A 20,283-nucleotide genomic window follows, 5' to 3' on the forward strand; every position below is an offset into this window, starting at 1 on the left:
GGAGTAAAGAAAAAATCCTGACCACGTCACAAGGAACTCTGCTGGAGCAATGAGGCAGGAACGTGTTCTTGTTTGGAGCCGGGCCTGCTTCCTGTGTGAGGACGAGGGCAGAGAAGGGTGTGGCTGTTTTTGCACATTTGCAGTTATCTTGCTTTTTTCCATTCTCTCAATACATTATTTGAGAAGATCATTCTATCTCTTCATTGGAGAGACTGGGCTAATGGGGGAGAAAATGCATAAAGTTGTACTGGAGACTCTATGCTTCTATGAGAAGACAGAGCAGTGTTGGGCCTAATTGAGGTTTCTAGTCGAGATCTTAAAGTGAAAGCAGGCAATGAGCATGTGTCTTTCCTTCATAGGCTTCAGTTGCTCTGGTGGAGGCAAAGAAAAGGTCGGTGTCTAGAATGTAACGAATTGGGGTTTTGGGGTTTTCCCGGGCTACCATGGTGGGAGAGAGGGGTGGGGGAGCTGGAGTGTTTGAGGCACGTGGTTGCAGTGAAGGGAAATGAAATTTAGGCAGGTGAGGAAGGGAGTGACAGTGTGACAGCGGCAGGGATGACTGACTCAAGATCCCTGTGGACAGTGGAGCTTCAGAGGGGGTTCTAGAATCTGAGCTGAAAGGGTAGAAGGTTGTAGTGAAGGACTAGATGTTCCTCCCAGATATTTGTAGGCATATGGATTCATTTTTGATCAAAACATTAATTGATCAACTATATTGTGTCAGGCCTTTCTTGGAGTACTGGGTAGAAGATGGTGACCAAACACTGGAGTCTGCCGACGTGGAGTGCACCTTCCATAAGAAGGACACAGACCACAGACTCATAAGTTCAAGGGCTGGGATCACTGAGGAATGAAGCAGAATAATGGGAAAAAGAGTGACTGGTGTGCTCTTTGAGGAAGGGGGGTCCGGATGTTCTCTCAGTGGAAGAGACAAATGAGCAGTGGCCTGAATGAGATGAAAAGAGTGAGTCATTCAAGTATCTTGAGAAGAATGTTCTAGTGCCAAAGGCTCTGAGGTGAGCATGACCTCTGTGTGTTGAGGAGGAGGAGGCCAGTAGGTGAGACCACCTTCAGGGAGAGCAGAAAGAGCCGACTAGAGGCGGGGGGTGAGGTAGGGGCTTGAGTTGTGGTGAGGAGCTGCGTTTTGCTCTGAGGGGGGCGGAAAGCCATCAAGGGCTAGAGTAAAGGTTGAACGTGGTCTTCCGAGTGGGTTGCTCGTGTGGGTGAAGACACTCTGACTGCAGGCGAGGATTCAAGATCTCAGGTGAGGTATTTCCCCGGATGTTGGTTTGATCTCCATGTGGATCTCCGTATCACCGGTAGGAGGAAGGGCCGGAAACACAGCGGCTGAGCCAGAAGCAAGGCTGTTCCGTGAGTGGCGGAGATGGGATCGGGAGTGACAGGAAGTTGGTGGACGGCAGAAAGGAGAGGGATGACAGGTGGTCTAGGCAGGGATTCTCGAGTGGGGGACAGCTAGCTGGCAATGTCTGGAGAGACGTAGGCTCGCACAACGGGAAGAGAAGTGATTGTGCCACCGACGTCGAATGTGTAACGTCCAGTGATGCTGCTGACATCCTACAGGGCTCGCGACGCACAGAATTCCCCATCCCCAGGCAGCAGTGGGGTTGCGGTTGGGAAGTCCTGGAGGAAGGATTGAGGGGCATCTGTTCATCATTGAGCTGAAGTTCCCGGAAGGTTGTGCTTTCCTCCCTTCCACGTAATTCATAATTCCATGTCCCTCTCTGACATTTTTTGGCTTGATAGACACACACACACACACACACACACACACACTTACTTACACTCAGATACTCTCACACATGGAGGATCCCCTTCTGTCACACACAGTTTCTGAGTTACAGGAAAGACGTACTTAGTTTTCTGGCTGTTTTCAGTCATAAGATGTGTAAGATGGGTCCGTCCCGGTAATTCCTCACTTGACAGTTGAGGGGTGGGGTTTCCTTGGTGTTTGGTTCTAGCTACATGCAGGGAAACTTAAGTTCTGTAGAGGAAAAATCCTTTATGTCTCCCCAGGAAATATCCTGGGAGACCAAAGAATATTCTCTAGTGACCCTAAAGAATGAAGAATGTAAAAAGGCCTCTTATGCTGTGCTTCGTTATCCCACATATCAGAGGCAGATCTTGAATTGAGTTTTGTTGTACAAACAAAAATAGGAAAAGGCATGACTGTTGCCTGACCAGGATCCTTGCAGGCGTTTGTGCATTTGACATTCAGTTGTTCTAACTGGAGTCCAGACCTGGGCCTGGTTCACAGCGCCCCCGGCTAAGAATGCTTCTCACATTGGGAAAGCGATTCAAACAAAAACGAAGAATGTGCAACAGAAGACCTTACAAGGCCCTCAAAGCCTAAACGATTTACTGTTTGGCCCTTTGTAGAAAAAGCTTGCTGGTCTCGGGTATAGATCTGTCTTCTTTCTCGTTCCAACCATGATGTGAATGAGTCTTGGTCACAGAACCCTAGCGTCGCATTTATCTCGAAACCCTAAAATATATTGATGGATACTTCTTGGGTGTGAGAGGCCACATTTGCAGGATATATGCTGGCTGTCAGAGAGTTTATTTTAGGAAGAGGTGTAGGTGTTTTTTTTTTTTAAAGATTTTATTTTGAGAGAGAGAGAATGCCAGCGGGAGTGGTGGGGGGGGGGCAGAGGGAGAGGCGGAAGCAGGCTCCCCGCTCACCCAGGAGCCCAGTACCACACGGGCCCCCAGTCTAGGACCCTCTGGGATCATGACCTGAGCCGAAGACAGACACTTAACTGACTGAGCTACCTGGGTGCCCCAAGAGGCATGGATATTAAACAAATAAGTATACACATGATGAATTAAAATTATTAGTTGCACAAGGTACGAAGAAGGGCGCCAAAAGAGTATGGAAGGGGTCACTGGAGTCTTTTCTGGATAAGTGATTTTAATCTAACTTTGAAGAATGAATCCACTAATTAGAGTTAGGGGCAGGAACAGGGCAAAAACTGAGGGAGCAGTTGTGCCCCTGAAAGGAACCCTAGAGATTTTCCATTTCTTCTCCCGGAGTTGACTAACGGAGAAATCGGCTAAATCAATTTCTAGAGGATAATATATTAGAGAGCAGTTCGTATCAGAAATGAATTAGGGACTTCTGGTCATTCTGGTGTCCCAGATGACTCTAAGGTCCAACCAGGATTGAGAACCATGGCACGAGGTAGACCCGGGCTCTCTGGGGTCCAGCCAGTGACCTCCTCTCGTGCATCTGTTCTCGTGTCTCTATTTGGGAAACAAAAACTGAAGTTTGCACCTACTGTAGAGCTATGATTCTGAGGAGTATGTGAGAGGATTTTGAGCCTGTCACGTTCCTCTTCAAGGTGACGAATTGGCTGACAACCCTTTCCTCAGGGGTTGGGGCCTTTGCCCGCCTCCTGTCTCCTCATTCCCTGCCCCCCTCGCTCCCCTTCCCGCACCATTGCCATGCCAGAGACTGTGAATATCAGTCACTGACATTTTTTTTTTTAAAGGTTTTATTTGACAGAGAGAGAGAGAGATCACAAGTAGGCAGAGAGGCAGGCGGGGAGAGAGAGAGGGGAAAAAGCAGGCTCCCTGCTGAGCAGAGAGCCCGACACATGCTGGATTCCAGGACCCTGGGATCATCCTGGGATCATGACCTGAGCTGAAGGCAGAGGCTTGAACCCACTGAGCCACTCAGACACCCCAGTCACTGACATTGGGGTGGTCGGTAACTGCCCCTCAGAGAACCATCAGCAGCGTAAACAGAGAGGAGGGGGGGTTACCAGTGAGATCCAAAAGGCTGGGTCCTTCTTTAGCCCATCCCATGATCATCCTCTTTGGGGGCAGGGGATGTTTTGGGGGATGGGACAGGAAACTGAGCTGCCTTTTCCCGTGGGGAAACCCTGGCCCCCGACTGCAGAGTCTTCCCTGTGACTGAGAAGCTGCTGTCTGTGCCTCTCAGTAGTCTGGGCAACGGTGATGCCCTGGGGCTGTGGTTTCCAGGCCTCCCTCCCCCGGGGGGGTTCTGAGCCAGGTGACTTGCCCGGGCTCCTTCCTAATGACTGTTTCATCTGCAGGGCGAACTCTGCTGGAGAAGCTCTTCAGCCAGCAGGAGAACGGGCCTCCAGAGGAAGCCGAGAAGTTCTGCTCCCGGATCATTGCCATGGGGCTCCTACTTCCCTTCAGTGACTGCTTCCGGGAACCGTGTGACCGCAACGCCCAGTCCGGCTCAGCTCCGTTTGATGTAAGTAGGAACCCCGAGGCACGTGCCGGTCAAAATGTGCTGTGTGTCTGCCCAGGCACCCTGTAACTTAAAAACCAGCATGTGATGCAAGCCATTCTCCCCTCAGCCACTGTCTTGTCTCCGGGCTTTCCTTCTCGACTCCAGTAATCTTAGGTATATTGGCTAAACCTGCTATTCTTAACAGATGGCCACTTTGGACAGTTTTCCAGCCTGCTCTAATCGGTGGTGATTTTAAGGTGGTTCTGTGTCCTTTAGGACTACTGGCTTAGCTGGTTGAGGACGCTACTTCGGCAGCAATACCGTAGGGCCAGAGCTTTGTTCCCAGGGGGCCGCAGGTTTCCATGGACGCCTAGAACACTGTTTCAGTGCGTTCATAGCTCATCGCTGTACTAACCGTTGGAATGAAGCAGCTCTGTCGGCTGCTCCCATTCACCAAGAGAATTAATACCGCCCCACAGTAATCCAGAAGGTGTGTTCGTAATTCCTAATGAATATCAGGACAGCCGGATGGTCATTTTCAAGCCGGGGTATTGCTAACCTTTCTCAGGTACGTGGTGCTTGTGTGAGTGACATGGTAATTTTGTGGAGTACGCACCTCAGATCCAGGTACGTGAGGATTCACCTCTATGATTTTCTCATAAGAAAACAAAGGTCTAATTGGCTCACTTGTGTGGAGCCTAGGGCTGTTGAGGCCGAGTAATGGGTTCTTGTCTGTGGGTGATCCTTGTTCTTTGCTTCCGACTGTGTATTCCCTTCTGCGCCTTCGTGTACGAGCTGTTGACCAGTGAGTGAGACGATGGTGAGTTTTGACAGATGATGAAAATGGACCCCGACTGAGATCAGGACGTGACCGTCAACAGTAAAATGTCTACGTGTTCTGTATTTCTATAAGAAGAATTGAATAATTAACACCCCCCCCCCCTTTTTGGTGAGAGGTGTGTGTTATTACAGAGACAGAGTCTAGGGACTGTGGTGGGCTGTCTTGTAGAGCTGTGTTCTAGAAAATATATCCGTTTACAAGTTGGAAGTACAATCAACATGTTACAGAGAAAGGCAAACCCTGGCTATGTCTAAAGCTTGCCTTTTGATTGAAACTATTCCCAAGTTGACTGCATTTTCCCCTCTTAAAGTTTAGAAGTGAACAGTCTTATCATTCAAAAAATGTGAAATTGAAATAAACAGAAAAGAATAGGGTAGTTCTATACCTTCTTTTTTTAATCACCAAGCAATTTTTTTTCAAAAAAAGATTTATTTATTTATTTATTTGACAGGCAGAGATTACAAGTAGGCAGAGGCAGACAGAGGTGGGGGGGGGGAAGCAGGCACCCTGCTGAGCAGAGAGCCCGACGTGGGGCTCGATCCCAGGACCCCAGACCATGACCCGAGCTGAAGGCAGAGGCTTAACCCACTGAGCCCCCCAGGCGCCCCTTAATCACCAACCTTCACATCTCCCACCTTCCTTGCAACCTTGTATTAGAGCAGTCACTCCTCCCATTGTTGTCTGTTTGGAGGACCCTTGAGTGTAGCATGGAGAGGGAAGAGAAAATCCCTTAATACGGTAGGAAGAAGTTTCCTTATAATGGGGAATTTGCTTCCCCCAACTTTATGGAATGACATTTTCTCCTTACTTTCTCCGTGGGCTCTGTGATACGTCTCTACTCCCCCTGCCAAACTAAAGACAAAACAGAGATGAAATTAAAGGCGCTCTAGTCAGAAATGTCTTTCCATATCGTTCGGCCGCAGGTCCGTCACAGAACTGTGCATTTGCTCCATGCATGGTCAAGGATTTTCTTCAAAACGCAGAGAGGTGGGTAGCAAGACAAGGAGTTCTGTAGACCGAGGTATTAGTGGAGGAACGAGGAGAAATGAACTTGTCTGTGTGGAGAGAAGTTTCTGGTAATTAGTCTCTCTGCTGATTTCCAGAAAATTGTTGTTGGGATCATTTCTAACCAGCAATTCTCTTGAGGACAGTTGCCTCCGAGACATAACACCATGTGGGAATAAATTCATAACTGGCACTCTTCCCACCCCCAGCTTTGTTCCCTTCGCTAAGAGCATCTCATTCCCTCCCCCTTCTCCTCTCTCCATTTTTTTTTTTAAGGTTTTATTTATTTATTTGACAGACAGAGATCACATGTAGGCAGAGAGGCAGGCAGAGAGAGAGGAGGAAGCAGGCTTCCCACTGAGCAGAGAGCCCGATGTGGGGCTCGATCCCAGGACCCTGAGATCACGACCTGAGCCGTAGGCAGAGGCTCAACCCTCTGAGCCACCCAGGTGCCCCCTCCTCTCTCCACTTACACACATAATTAAAGCAGAAAGAGTTTTGATTTTTGGGTCTTACTGATGGGGTTTATGGATTCGCCTTCTTCAGTCAACCCTTTTTAGTCCCATGGTGTACATTTTTAGGGCCTAACATTTTGCTTTAGAAATGCTATAGAAAATAAGAAAGGACTTGACATTTTTCTCTTCATTTTTTTAACGTGGTGGAAGTTTCAAGAACCCGAAAAGGCAAAGAACTTTGAATGATAGTGTTCGTTCATTCCCAGATGCTGAACAAATACATTCTATAGGCTCCAGAGACAGATTAGTGAAAAAGAGAAATGAGACTTCTTTCCTCTTTTTTTTTTTTTTGAGAAATAAGATTTCTGTTCTGAAAATTCTATCCTTATCACAGTGGGGAGAGACACACCCAAAAACCAAACATGAGCAACAAAAACTGAAAGTAGAACAACAACAAATAGAAGCATCGGCTGTGAGTTTACATCAGATCCTAATAAATGCTGTAAAGGAAGCAAATCCTAGTAACATGATCGGGTCAGTGGGAGGGGAGGGCGCGTCCAGGGTGGAGGCTGAGGGGCGCTCATCCCGGGGAGCTCACCGGACACAAAAGGCTGGGGGTGGGGGGCGTCGGCATGACCAAAACACGGCAGGGCCTGAGAGCCTGTGCAGCCGAAATGTCACGAGTCGAGGGCAGAACGGACTTGGGGTTGGAACATGCAGGGTCTTGAAAGCCATGAAGGAAAACAGATTTTTTTTTTTAAATAGCTTTTGGAAGGCTTTGTGGGGGGGCGGAACATATTTTATTTATCTATTTATAAAGATTTATTTATTTATTTGACAGAGAGATAGAGAAAGTGCACAAGGAGGCAGAGAGGCAGGCAGAGGGAGAGGGAGAAGCAGCCTCTTCACTGAGCAGGGAGCCCAATGCAGGGCTCGATCCCAGGACTCTAGGATCATGACCCGAGCCAAAGGCAGATGCTTAACCCACTGAGCCACCCAGGCACCCCGGAAGAACACATTTTACATGGATCCCTCAGCCTGGTCTCGGGTAATGGAGTAGAGGGGACACCAGGAACATTGCAGTAGTTGAGTGAGGGCCGGTGGCAGTAGCTTGGGGAAGGGTGGTGGTGAGAATTAGAGAAGAGTCCTGAGGTATGAGATGGATTCTGGAGGCAGAGCTGGTGGGACTTCCGGTGGGTTAGACATGGGGGACGACGGAAAAAGGAAGTCGACTGTCACTTCTTGGTTTAAGTAACTGGGTGGATGGTTGAGCCGTTTATTGAGATGGGGAAGATAGGTCCATTGTAGGAGGAAAACGTTGTACGGACAGAACTAGTGCTTGTTATAAACTCTATTGGAATAAAATTCTGTTAATTTAGAAAACTAATACCGAGCATATAAGCTGAGAAACATCAACTTTTTCTTTTCGCTGGTGGAATGTTGTTGACTTTATTAGCCAATCAAAATTAGGGCCGTGATACTCAAAGGCGTTTCAGCCATCAGAAGGGCTGGTAGCCCTTTGCATAATAGCCCTGTCTTCATAACAGAAAGAAAGACGGAGCTTCGTTCGGGACCTAACTGCATTGTTCATTACCTTTTCCTATTTCTATTACTAATCTGAGGACCCAGATTAGTAATAACTAAAAACCTTAGTTTTTATTCCCTGACAGTGTCCTCACATTTGCCTTTTGCTTTTTTTTGGTTTCTTTTTGTTTTGTATCTCAGAATTCTAAGCTGGATCATTTCTATTCTTTTTTTTTTTCTTTTAAAGATTTTATTTATTTGAGAGAGAGAGGACAAGTGGTGGGGAGAGGCAGAGGGAGAGAAAGAGCGAGAGAAACAGACTCCCAGCCATCAGGAAGCCCAACGTGGGGCTCGATCCCAGGACCCAGGGATCATGACCTGAGCCGAAGGCAAATGCTTAACTGATTGAGCCACCTGGGTGCCCCTAAGCTAGATCATTTCTAACAAGAGAAAACACATGCATAATACAACTGCTTAGTAGATTGTATTGCTTAATTGTAGGTCATGGGTTGTTTTTGCTTTTGTTTTTTAATGAAGAAAGACTTTTTCTTTTTGGAGTCTTTTCTAGTCATTTCTCAAGTCTGAGAAAAAAAATCTCTCTCCTGAAAATGTTTACTATAAATCCTTAGAAAATGTTTACTGTAAACTTCACTATTATGATACACTATTATGACACACACAGTTGACTCTTGAACAACATGGGGGTTAGGGACGCAAACCCCTACACAGTCAAAAATCCGTATATAACTTTTGACTTCTCCCAAATTCATCTACTAATGTCCTGCTGCTGACTGGAAGCCTTACCCATAACGTGTAAGAGTCCATTAATATGTTTTGTTATGTGTATTACATACTGTATTCTTATAATAAGGTAGAGAAAAGAAAATGTTACTAAGAAAATCACAAGAAAGGAAAATACATTTACTGTGCTATAAAAAAAATCCACATGTAAGTGGACCCACGTTGTTCAAACCTGAGTTGTTCAAGAATCAGCTGTAATTTGCAGTTTCGGGACACCGCCCAGCTGCCTGTGGATGAGATATGCCAGGCCTCCGCCTGTGACTGACCACAGGCCCCGGTGCCGTAGATGGAGGTCATTTTGCAAGAATAGGTCCAGTAATATAGTCCCTTAAGATTCCTTTTCTTTGGAATACTTTTTTTTTTTTTTTTTTTTGGTAAGATTTTTATTTATTTGAGGGCACCCAGGTGGCTCTGTCAGTTAAGTGTCTGCCTTCAGCTCAGGTCATGGTCCCAGAGTCCTGGGATCGAGTCCCGCATCGGGCTCCCTGCTCAGCGGGGAGTCTGCTTCTCCCTCTGCCCTCCTCCTTGCTCGTGCTATCTCCCTCACACTCAATAAATAAATAAAAGTAAACTAAATAATAAATAAAACTCTCAAAGATAAATAAATACATAAGTAAAAATAAATAGAAATCTCTAAGTAAATGAATAAATAAAAAATAAAATAAAATAAATGGGGATCCCATACAGCTGCGTCTCCTCCACGTCAGGAGGCAGAAGTCACCGGCTGTGCAGTCAAATGCTCTCCCACGGAGCGATAGCCCCAAGGCACCAGCTATGAACCAAGAAGAGGGCTCTTGCGGGATAAGGAGACCACGTTGGTGCCTTTGGACTCCCAGTCTCTAGAACTGAGAAGTAAATTCTGTTGTTTATAAGCCACCCAAACTCTGATATTTTGTTATAGCAGCCCCAATGGACCAAGGCACCTGCTGGCTTCGTCTTCTAATTTAGATCATGTTCTCGATATGTAATTATAATTTTTTTTCCAGCTCCTCCCTTTTCTCTTGTCCTGCCCCTAATCATTGGGGACCCACAAATTAAAGGACAACCTCTATTTTCAACTGATTCACAGCCACTTTAAAGAAATAAGATAAGCGTTAGACTATAGTATGAGAAGAGGGCTCCATGGTCAGACTGTCCTAGATTTCCCACTTTGTAAACTTAGGTAAATGGCTTAGTTTCTTTCTTATGTGAAACGAACAGCCATGTAGTAGTTTCTGAGTAAGGAGACAGCTTGAATACAAGTAAAGCATTTTGCACATTATGGAGCATACAGTAAGTGCTCAATGTATGTTCACAGTTACCACAGATCATGATCATATTGGAGTTCAGTGGAGACATGTACAGTCGGGGGAGCAAAGGAGAGAATTAACTGAGTCTCCATGGTAACTCAGAAGATAACCCTTGGGAGGAGACTTGAGCGCAGACTTGGAATTTGCTGCGGGGGCAGATGGAGGGACAATAGCTGATAATTATCTCCTGCGCGTGAATGGGGGATGATAGGAGAGAGGAGGCCAGACATGAAAACAAAGATATTTATGTCACCTTGGACATGTTTTTAGTATCTGTGCTGCTGAAGCAAGCACTCCTTGGGGAGGTTTGTAAATAATTTTTTAGTAGTTAAGGTATAAACAGATTGGCATTTATAAAAAAAAAATCATTCTGGTGGCAGAGTGGACAAGGAAGAAATTTAAAAATAGGATCTGGGGGATCAGTGAAAATGTCCACACTGAAGCAGGCAGTGTGGATGAGAGGAGACGGCTCTCGGGACTATTTTAAAATTTGGAATTGATGGGACTTGTCATTTGATTAGATGTGGGGAAGTGAAGAGGAGGTGATTTCTTTGGCTTCTCATTTCTATCTCTGGGTGGATGATGATGACAAAGAGGCCCAATACTAAAGAGGGAATAGGCTTCAGGGAAGATGATAATTCTTTCTTGGACATCTAAAATGTGTGGTGGTTTGGGACATGATGGTTGGCCGTTCCTAGAGGGCAAAGGAGCTGATGTTACTTACATCACCACTGTCGTCTAAAAGAGAAGCAGATGTCGTGAATTAAGATAGAGAGTAATAATACCCTGAGATTACAAATCATAAGGACTATGAGGAATAGGTTCTGAGAATGGATTCATGGGAGGCTGTGGCCAGAAGATACTGGGATTTAGGAATTCAGAGGTGAAGCTGTTCTACTGATTCTGAAGTCCAGTCCCTGGAGCGCGATGATCATTGTCATTGGAATTGAGGCGTTGAGAGTGCTGGCTGGGACTCAGCTTCCTACAGAACTGGGGAGGAGTAGATAGTAGGTGTGGAGCCTCGGACCCCAGACTGTGCCACGCAGTCCTTGAAGAGGAGAAGGCCCTGTGGAGGTCAGTCAGTTTCTGCATTAAGAGGGGATGAATGGTGACGCCACAGCTTGACATGGGCTTCAGAGGTGCAGAGATTGTGCACGGGACGGGCATGGAAGATTCTCTAGATCACTATGGAGATGATGAGGCCATGTTTACAAGAGGAATCAGAAAAATTCCTTTTAGCTCAGTCCTTACTTGCTTGACTTACCATGTCAACCTGTTTGATTACCTTCTTGGGTCTGCCCATTACTGGTCTCCAATCCAGTCTCCTTAGGCTTTCCTAGGGTTTCTTGGTTCGGGGCCGTGCTCCCTTCTAGATACGTATGTGGGCGTCCGAGGACATCTGTGGCTGCCACGTGAGGGAGCCTGCAGCTGCCATCTTCCCTCCCCAGCGAAGGATTGTCCAGTACAAAATGCCAGTAGCTGAGAAGCCCTGCAGTGTACCGCCTGCCTAAAGCCTCTCGTGGTTTCTCTGTCAGAATGAGTACCAGTTCCTTGGACCTCCATGACCTGCCTCCCGCCTTCAACCCTTTCACAGTTCTCCAGCTCGCAACGCACTTCCTTTCTGTTTTTCCAAACTCTGTCCTTTACCAGGCTGAAGTGCTCTCCGTTTCCTAACTGTCTGTACTTTCTCTCACCCCTGGAGTTCTGTGAGTACTACTGCTTCTGCTCCCAAACTACTATGACCATGTTAGCTCTCCTTTTTTTTTTTTTTCTTTAATAGACTGTTACAACTCAGAGTTCACTCTGAGATACCTTCTTTAGCCACCTAAACCTAAATTTTCTCTCCTAATAGATGTGTGGTATAATTTGTTATTTACCCTGCATTGCCCTAGTGCAGATTAAATTTTATGTGAAGGTGTCCCTGTGCTCAGTGCAATGCTTTGTCCCTGTGTTTACCGTAGAAGCGCAGATCTGTGGTAAATACAGGAATCACGTCTCCCCACAGAGCTTTAGAGCAGACCCTAGTCCTAGACGGGGTGACAGTCTTCATCTACTTCACTGAAGAGGTTAGGACAGTTACACAAGGTCACAGATGAAAACTTTTCATGTGCCATAAGAGCACCTACCTCTGGAGTGATTTTGAAGATTAAATGAGGTGGATAAAGCCTGGCACAATTCCTAGCACGTAATAAGTCCCCAGTAAATATTAACAATGACTTTTTAAAATAATTATCTTTCACGTTCCAATCATAGAACCTGGTATAGCCCTTCAGTGAATATGCCTTGATTTGACAAAGAAGAGAGTTGTAAGGAAAACCTTAGGGACAGAGAAGAGGAGCTGGAGAATCCATTAAGTGAGCTGTCTTGAATGATCAAGAGTTACCGTATTTAATAATCTTGTAAACACTTGGAGGGAGAGCAGATGGAGGACGGGATGGAATATGGATTTGTTCAGAAATCCGTTGGCTCGAGAACGGACTCTGTTGGATCTCCGCTTCTGGGCCTATTGCCATTCTTTTTTTTTTTTAGATTTTATTTATTTATTTGACAGACAGAGATCATAAGCAGGCAGAGAGGCAGGCAGAGAGAGAGGAAGAAGCAGGCTTCCAGCTGAGCAAAGAATTCAATGCAGGGCTTGATCCCAGGACCCTGGGATCATGACCTGAGCCGAAGGCAGAGGCTTTAACTTACTGAGCCACCCAGATGCCTTGCCATTCTTTTTAAAAGATTTTATTTATTTATTTGACAGAGAAGTCACAAGGAGGCAGAGAGGCAGACGGGAGGGGGCGGAGAGCAGGCTCCCTGCTGAGCAGACAGCCTGATATGGGGCTCGATCCCAGGACCCTGAGATCGTGACCTGAGCCACCCAGGTGCCTCCCGGCCGTTCTTTCTTACTCCATTTGCTATTCATGATTTTGCTGCTGTAATTACCAGTTCCATTACCCCCCACCCCACCACCAACCTGCCTTCCCAGCATCTTTCTGGATGGAGTGGAATGGAGGTGGAGGGAGTAGGGGAATCTTTGGGGGAGGCAACTGCAGACTGTGCAGGGAAGTCATCTTGCCCACTGGATGCTGTGTTCATGCTTCCTAGTGACGGCATGCTGTCTCTGGTTCTGAGAGTATTACACTCAGATCTTGGCAGATGACTTACATATTTGCTGCTTTAGCTCTCAGTGTTTGTGTGTGTGAATGTCTGGCATACTTTACAGATAATGTGGCATGAATGAATGGCTTTCTGTACACCCCCCGGAAGAATAAGGACCTCTGTGTCACTCAGCATTCCTAAAGCAGAGGAGCCAACAAGACAAGAGATTGGTTTGCTACACAACATTGCTCCTCTCTTTCACAGAACTCTACCGCATGGAATGAGTTTGATTTTCTTGGCTGGATAATTCAGTGATATAATTGGAGGGAATAGTCAATAAATGTAAACAGGAAAAAAAAAACTACTTTCTATTCTTCATTGTCTCCAAAAAGCGTATTTTCATTTCATTTTACTTTTTAGTTATAGATTTATTTCATAAAAAATGTAATAAGCGGCTATTATCAAGAAGTTCTGGGGCTCCTGGGTGGCTCAGTGGGTTAAAGCCTCTGCTTTCAGCTCAGGTCATGATCCTGGGGTCCTGGGATCGAGCCCCACATCGGGCTCTCTGCTCAGCGGGGAGCCTGCTTCCCCCTCTCTCTGCCTGCCTCTCTGCCTACTTGTGATCTCTCTCTGCCAAGTCAAATAAATACATAAATAAATAAAAGAAAGTTCCTACTTGATTTCTTTCTTTGCAAGCCGCACATTTGTATGGTTTTTAAAAATTGCTTTGCAGTGCTAACCTTTGTTTACCACAGGATTGACTTTGTGTGGGGTTAAATTATATCTGCCATGTTTGTAGTCCATACAGTTCAGTGTGAGGTAGAAGGCTTTTAATATGTATTTTAAACTCTGTTATTTCTCTGGACTCCATTATTTTAAAAAGTGTTCTGTCACATGCTTTTTATCCTGACAATTTATTATTATTTTTTAAAATTTGTTTTAAAGATTTTATTTATTTATTTGTCAGAGTGAGGGAGAGACGAGCTTGGGTAGGGGCAGAGGGGGAAGCAGGCTCCCCACTGAGCAAGGAGCCTGATGCGGGACTCATTACCGGGACCCTGGGATCATGCCCTGAGCTGAGGGCAAATGCTTAACTGACTGAGCCACCCAGGTGTCCCAATTCTGACAATTTAGTGATTTGTCCCTGGTTATTGTTCAGTGAATGGTTTTATGACTGGATCCTGTACTAATCAGTGTCCAAGTTTTATACATTTGAGTTTAAGCATATATATTTTGAGATTATTTGAATTTTTTGATCTGATACGGGATTTAGTAAATTTCTAACACATGCTGCTTTTGCGTATTTTGTTTATAAAGGTAAAACAGGGTGGGGCGCCTGGGTGGCTCAGTGGGTTAAAGCCTCTGCCTTCGGCTCGGGTCATGATCCCAGGGTCCTGGGATCGAGCCCCGCATCGGGCTCTCTGCTCCGCGGAGAGCCTGCTTCCTCCTCTCTCTCTCTCTCTGCCTGCCTCTTTGCCTACTTGTGATCTCTGTCTGTCAAATAGATAAAATCTTTAAAAAAAAAAAAAAAAAAGTAAAACAGGGTTATTTATAAACAGGAGTCTTTAGTTCAAGACCCACATTGGGGGTAAAGTTTACTTAAATAAAAATAAAAATAAAAATAAAAACCACAGGTTTGGTGGCTTAAACAGAGATTGGGGTGCCTGGATGGCTCAGTCAGTAATGCGTGGGACTCTTAATCTCAGAATTGTGAGTTCCAGCCCCACACTGGGTGTGGAGATGACTTAAAATACAAACAAAAAGAGATGAAACAGGTGAATCCCCCCACAAGTTAGGCTGAATTCAAGAGTGTTGTTAGAAAGGTGGTAGGGTGACTCATTGTTTCCCTCACCACAAAATTTTCTGAGCTTAGAGGAAGTGTTACCAGTACTCCTGTGGATTTTAGAGTAATCCCCAACCATAAAGTTAATTGAAGTTTAGAAAAATCAATTTCTAAAAATAAATTATTGGCAGTCATACTTTTTAAGGCAGTGACATACTTTTTTCTTGATGATTTGTTTTTTCATTTAAGGGTATTAAGCTGTTAGAGCTATCTGTTCTGGCTTTCACAACTGGTTCTTTTTATCACCCACTTGGCAACCAGTGCTGAGTGAGTCAGAGTTCATTTTGAATTTATATGATGGACTTTTATTAAAATGGGTGACTTAGACCAACTTTTCTGTCATGATTTTCTTTTCTTATCCTTCTTCTGGATATGTACTGAATATTAATAAGTTCTGTTGATGTGACTTGCATTTCCTGTGGCCTTTCTTATCTCAAGAGCTAGGGGAAGTATAGAATTATGAAATCCAAGGCAAAGTGAGGATACCTTGTACTGAGAAAGCATCACCCAACCAGAAAATTAGAGGGTTATTTTTTTCTCTTTGGATACCTGAAAGAAGATTTATTCTATTTTTATTATCTTTATTGTCTAGATCAGGGTTGGCAGAGTTTTCCAAAGTTGGCCAGATAGAAGATATTTTAGGCTTTAATAAATATTTACAGTCTTTGTCACAATTGCTCAGATCTTCTATTATTGTGTGAAAGCAGCCATCGACAGTCTGTAATGAATAAGCATGGCTGTGCTTCCTAATAAAATTATTTTCGAAAATGGGCACCTGGCCAGATTCGGCCTGTGGTCTGTGATTTGCTGACCCCTGGTCTGTGCTCAGATAAGATTTAAAAGGTGAATCTGATCTGTGGGTTTGATTTTTCTGTCTCTTACCATATGCGGTCACTGGCCAGTTACGCAATATTTATTGAATTTTTCCAGGAAAAGTGCAGTTAGTCTCCTGTGTTTGTTTGCTGACTGTTAAAAGGATGAAAAGACATGGCAGCACACTGTTTAATAGGAGGGGTGCTGGTAGAGGAGTTTTGAGGTTTGAGTGGTCAGTATGCCTGGAGCGTAGAGTGACAGAATGAGGAGACAGGGACAGAGGAGACCGCATTAGATGCTGCCTGGTTTCCAGAGCCATTTATGAAGGCTTCTGAAAGAATGCTTAGGAACTGGAACTCAGTCCCGAGAGCACTGAGGGTCTTAGGTGGAGGAATGTGATGAGATCAGATCCATGTTTTGGAAAGAATATTCTGGGTGTTTGTGGAGTACGGACTGAGAGGTGTTGGATGTGTATGGTTTGGAGGCTGGAAGAGGAGATGTTGCAGTCATCCAGGAGAGGGGAGATGATTGCTTTCAGCTACGTAAGTCGTAGTGAGGACGAACAAAGGACAGTTCTTTTTTCTTTTGAAAATTTTATTCATTTCTCTGAGAGAGAAAGAGAGTGAGCATGCTTATGCCTGACCGGGGAGGGGGGAGGAGTAGAAGGAGAGAGACAAGCAGACTCTGCCGAATGGGAAGCCTGACTCGGGGCTGATCCCAGGATCCCAACATTATGACCTGAGCTGAAGTCTGATGCTTACTTGACTGAGTCACCCAGGCACCCCAACAAAGGTCAATTCTGATGGTTCTTAGTTCTCAAACATTGGACTCACCTGGAGGATTTGTTAAAACATAAATTGCTGATTTATGATTCCATGAGTCTGGTTTCTGAGTCCATGAGTCCGAGGATGGGGTTGGAGAATCTGCATTTCTAACAAGTTCCCAGGTGATGCTGATAGTCCTGGTCTGGGGACCACACTTTGAGAAGCAAGGCTGGAAATGCTTTATTTTAGAAGGTTGAAATGATAAGCCTTGGGAATTTGGTTGATTGTATGAAGATGAGGAAGAGGCAGAAGCAAGCAGGATGTGCCCAGGTTTCTGGCTTGAGCAATAGGGTGGAGTGTGGTGCTGTCTCCTAAGTGTAAAACAGGAGGAGCACGTTGGGTATACAATTTAGGTCTTACTGAATTTCAGGATCTCTACCAAAATACGTGCGAAAATATTCATTTGTACCTAACAGTCAGGAGAGTGAGCCTAGGGGGAGAGAGATCGAGGAATCTTGAGTGTGTAGATGACACCCAAAGTCATTATTCATTGAAAAGTGCCTGTAGAGTCAGCAGGGAGAGGGACCTGATGTGTAGATGAACATTTAGGCAATGAGCAGGGTGCAGGGAGACCTCCAAGGAGCAGTCATAGAGGTAGGACAGGAAAAAAAGATTCTGGAACATTGAGTGGTATAAAATTTTGCCAAGAGGTCAAGTAAGATTAACACTGAAAAGCAGTTACTGAATTTACCAAAAGGTATTGTTAATGACCTTGTAGAGAGGAATTTTGAGTGGGTGTTGTGGACGCCGCTCAGATATCAGGAGGCCGAGGTTTAATGGAAGGGTAAGGGCGAGTGAGATGCCGGGAGGAGGATTAATGGAGGCTGGTGGTTCGCTGCGGGGTGAAGGAGAACAAGGTGGGTTGTCAGTTGGGAAGGAAGGCTGCCTTTTTTTTTTTTTTTTTTTAAGGCATAGGAGGGTTTAGAGCATGTGTAGGTACTGATGGGAGGACCCAATAAAGAGGGAAACATTGAAGATCAGGGGAAGAAAGAATGGGTAGCCTGTGGTTGCGAGAAGGCCAGAGGTATGGGTTGCATGATCAGAGTGGGGGGAATTGGCCTGGGACAGGAATGGGAGCTCCTGCACGTGAAAGCAGATGCAGAAAGAAGGGCACAGAAGCCACAGGAAGGGTGTGGAGGCTGGTGGGCTGCTTCGTAGGAGGTCGACGATAGGTTGAGAACGTGTCCTTGCTTGAGTGTTTTCTGTCAATTAGGAGGCATAGTCCTCCATATTGGGCAAAGAGGGAGGTGGGAGGCCAGATGTTTATGGATGATATGGAAAAAATTCATGGATGATATGGAAAAAATTCATTTGGAAATCACAGAAATGGGTCAAAACTGAATATAGAGTTATGCCTGTGAAGGGCCAGTTGGGGTAGAAGGGATGATGGGTGTGGCCAAGGCAAAACACTGGACTCATCTCAGGTTGGTATTGTACCTTTGGATGCAACCAAAGGTGAGTGACGGTGGGAGTGGAGGATTTGGGCGTGGAAGTGGTGGAAAGAATGGGGTACGATCTTAGAAGACTGTATCAGTGGGATCGGAGATAGAAGCGGGGGAGTCAAGATTCTCAAGGTCTGGAGGGTAAGTTCAGGCAGGATGTCTACGTGTATAGTTTCACAAGTACAGTGGTTTTTGATGATTAAGTGGTTGAGGATGTGGCCCGGTGAGTGGACCGTTGCTTGAGGTAGGGTGAACAGGAGATCAAGGTGTAGGGTGGGTCCTTGCACGGCAAACGGGGTCTCCCAATATTGTGACGAAGGGTAGATGTTATTTGGGAAGTAATTCTGGAAGGGATCCTTTAATTGAGGATAACAAATGCATTAGTTTAGAATGATAGTTCATATATAGCATGACCCGTATGCATTTACAAAGCAAAAAAACAGAATGAATTATGTATGCAATAGCAACATGAAGATATAGGTGATCCTATTTTAATCTGAGTCCTTCCTTAGTGGGAGCTGGGGTTAAAAACCACGGTGGGGGTCGCCTGGGTGGCTCAGTGGGTTAAGCCTCGGCCTTCAGCTCAGGTCATGATCTCAGGGTCCTGGGATTGAGCCCCGCATCGGGTTCTCTGCTCAGCGGGGAGCCTGCTTCCTCCTCTCTCTGCCTGCCTCTCTGCCTCCTTGTGATCTTTCTCTGTCAAATAAATAAAATAAAATATTTAAAAAAAATAAAAATAGGGGCACCTGGGTGGCTCAGTGGGTCAAAGCCTCTGCCTTCAGCTCAGGTCATGATCCCAGGGTCCTGGGATTGAGCCCCGCATCGGGCTCTCTGCTCAACAGGGAGCCTGCTTCCTCCTCTCTCTCTGCCTGCCTTTCTGCTTACTTGTGATCTCTGTCTGTCAAATGAATAAATAAAATCTTTAAAAATAAATAAATAAATAAAAATAAAAATAAAAAAACCACGGTGGGTGCAGCGAGGAGATGGAAGTATTCTTGGTTTGTGTTGTGCTTGCATTTACTTCACTCTTTCTTTTCTCTTTTTTGGACATGAATTATTTGCTAATCATGGCTGCATTCCACTGTCTGACCCTCCAGTCCACAGGAGGGCATTGTCGAGTTTTGTTATAGGTGCCTTTATTTATTTTTAAACTTACAACCTTTGAAAACAACTTATGCTGACTAAGCACTTTACAAATACTAATTCATGTACTCTTTATAACGTCCGTGATGAGATAGGTTTTATTTCCATTTTATAGAAGAAACTGAAGCCCCCAAGCATTAGGTTCATTCTCTCTCTTGCTTGAGGTTCAGTTCCCAGCACAAAAGCTTCACTTGCTTTTTGCAGCATTGGCTTTCTCTAACTAGCCACTACACCGATCCACACACAGGCCTTCCTCCTTTGGGTGAATATTCTGTAAAATGATGTCTGGGGCCTGTTGTTTTAATGAGAATCCCTTATCTTCTTGTGCTTTGTTCTTATCTTTTATGATGTTTACAGGATTTTCTATGTAGAACAACTGATACACAACAGCTTCAGGCTAAATGCTCTGGAAAAAGTCTCCCCCACTCAGCAGAAGTTATTGATTCATGATATTTCCTGGTTCACATTGTCAAACAGGCTATGGGACGGATTTCCCCCTTTCAGCTGTTTCAAGCCATGTGTCTGTGCAGTGTGTATATCTGATTGATTTTCTGTCTTGCAGTGGGACAATAAAATATTGAAAGAATCTAATGCTGACTTAATTTAGGCCATTTCTCTTAAATTGACAAATGAGGTCACTTAAGCCAGCAAAGGTGAAGTGACTTATCTGTGCTTGACATAGTTTTGACGGAGCCAGAATCTTAGTCTTCTGACACTCAGGTCAATTTGCTTTGCCCCAGGCCATGTTGTCTTTGTTATATAAGGAACAACTTCCATGAAATAGAGTCTAACTTTCTCTCCGTTCTTGGCGGTTAACGTCCTTGTGCATTCATTAAATGTAGTTGGGTAAGTACTTCTGGGTTAGGTGAATGTGTTACGAAGATTCTTGGACATTTTTAGAGATCTTTGAAAAAGATACCGGGGATCTTTGCACGAAAATACGATGAATTCAAAGATGGAAGAGAACCTGAGCAGAGAGCGTGGTATTCGTAGT

General features: G+C 45.1%; 1 protein-coding gene across 2 annotated transcripts in view; it reads left to right on the forward strand.

Annotated features, from left to right (window-relative positions):
- The window catches only part of FMN2 (formin 2), a 371,232-nt gene that overhangs the window by 33,164 nt on the left and 317,785 nt on the right, over positions 1 to 20,283 (forward strand). For both annotated transcript variants that reach the window (XM_082702641.1, XM_082702642.1), the window contains exon 2: positions 4,077 to 4,243. In XM_082702641.1, coding sequence (XP_082558767.1) covers positions 4,077 to 4,243 — 167 coding nt within the window. The remainder of the gene's footprint in view (positions 1 to 4,076; positions 4,244 to 20,283) is intronic.

The sequence above is a fragment of the Mustela nivalis genome (assembly GCF_964662115.1).
Source record: "Mustela nivalis genome assembly, chromosome: 16".
In the NCBI taxonomy this organism is placed as follows: domain Eukaryota; kingdom Metazoa; phylum Chordata; class Mammalia; order Carnivora; family Mustelidae; genus Mustela; species Mustela nivalis.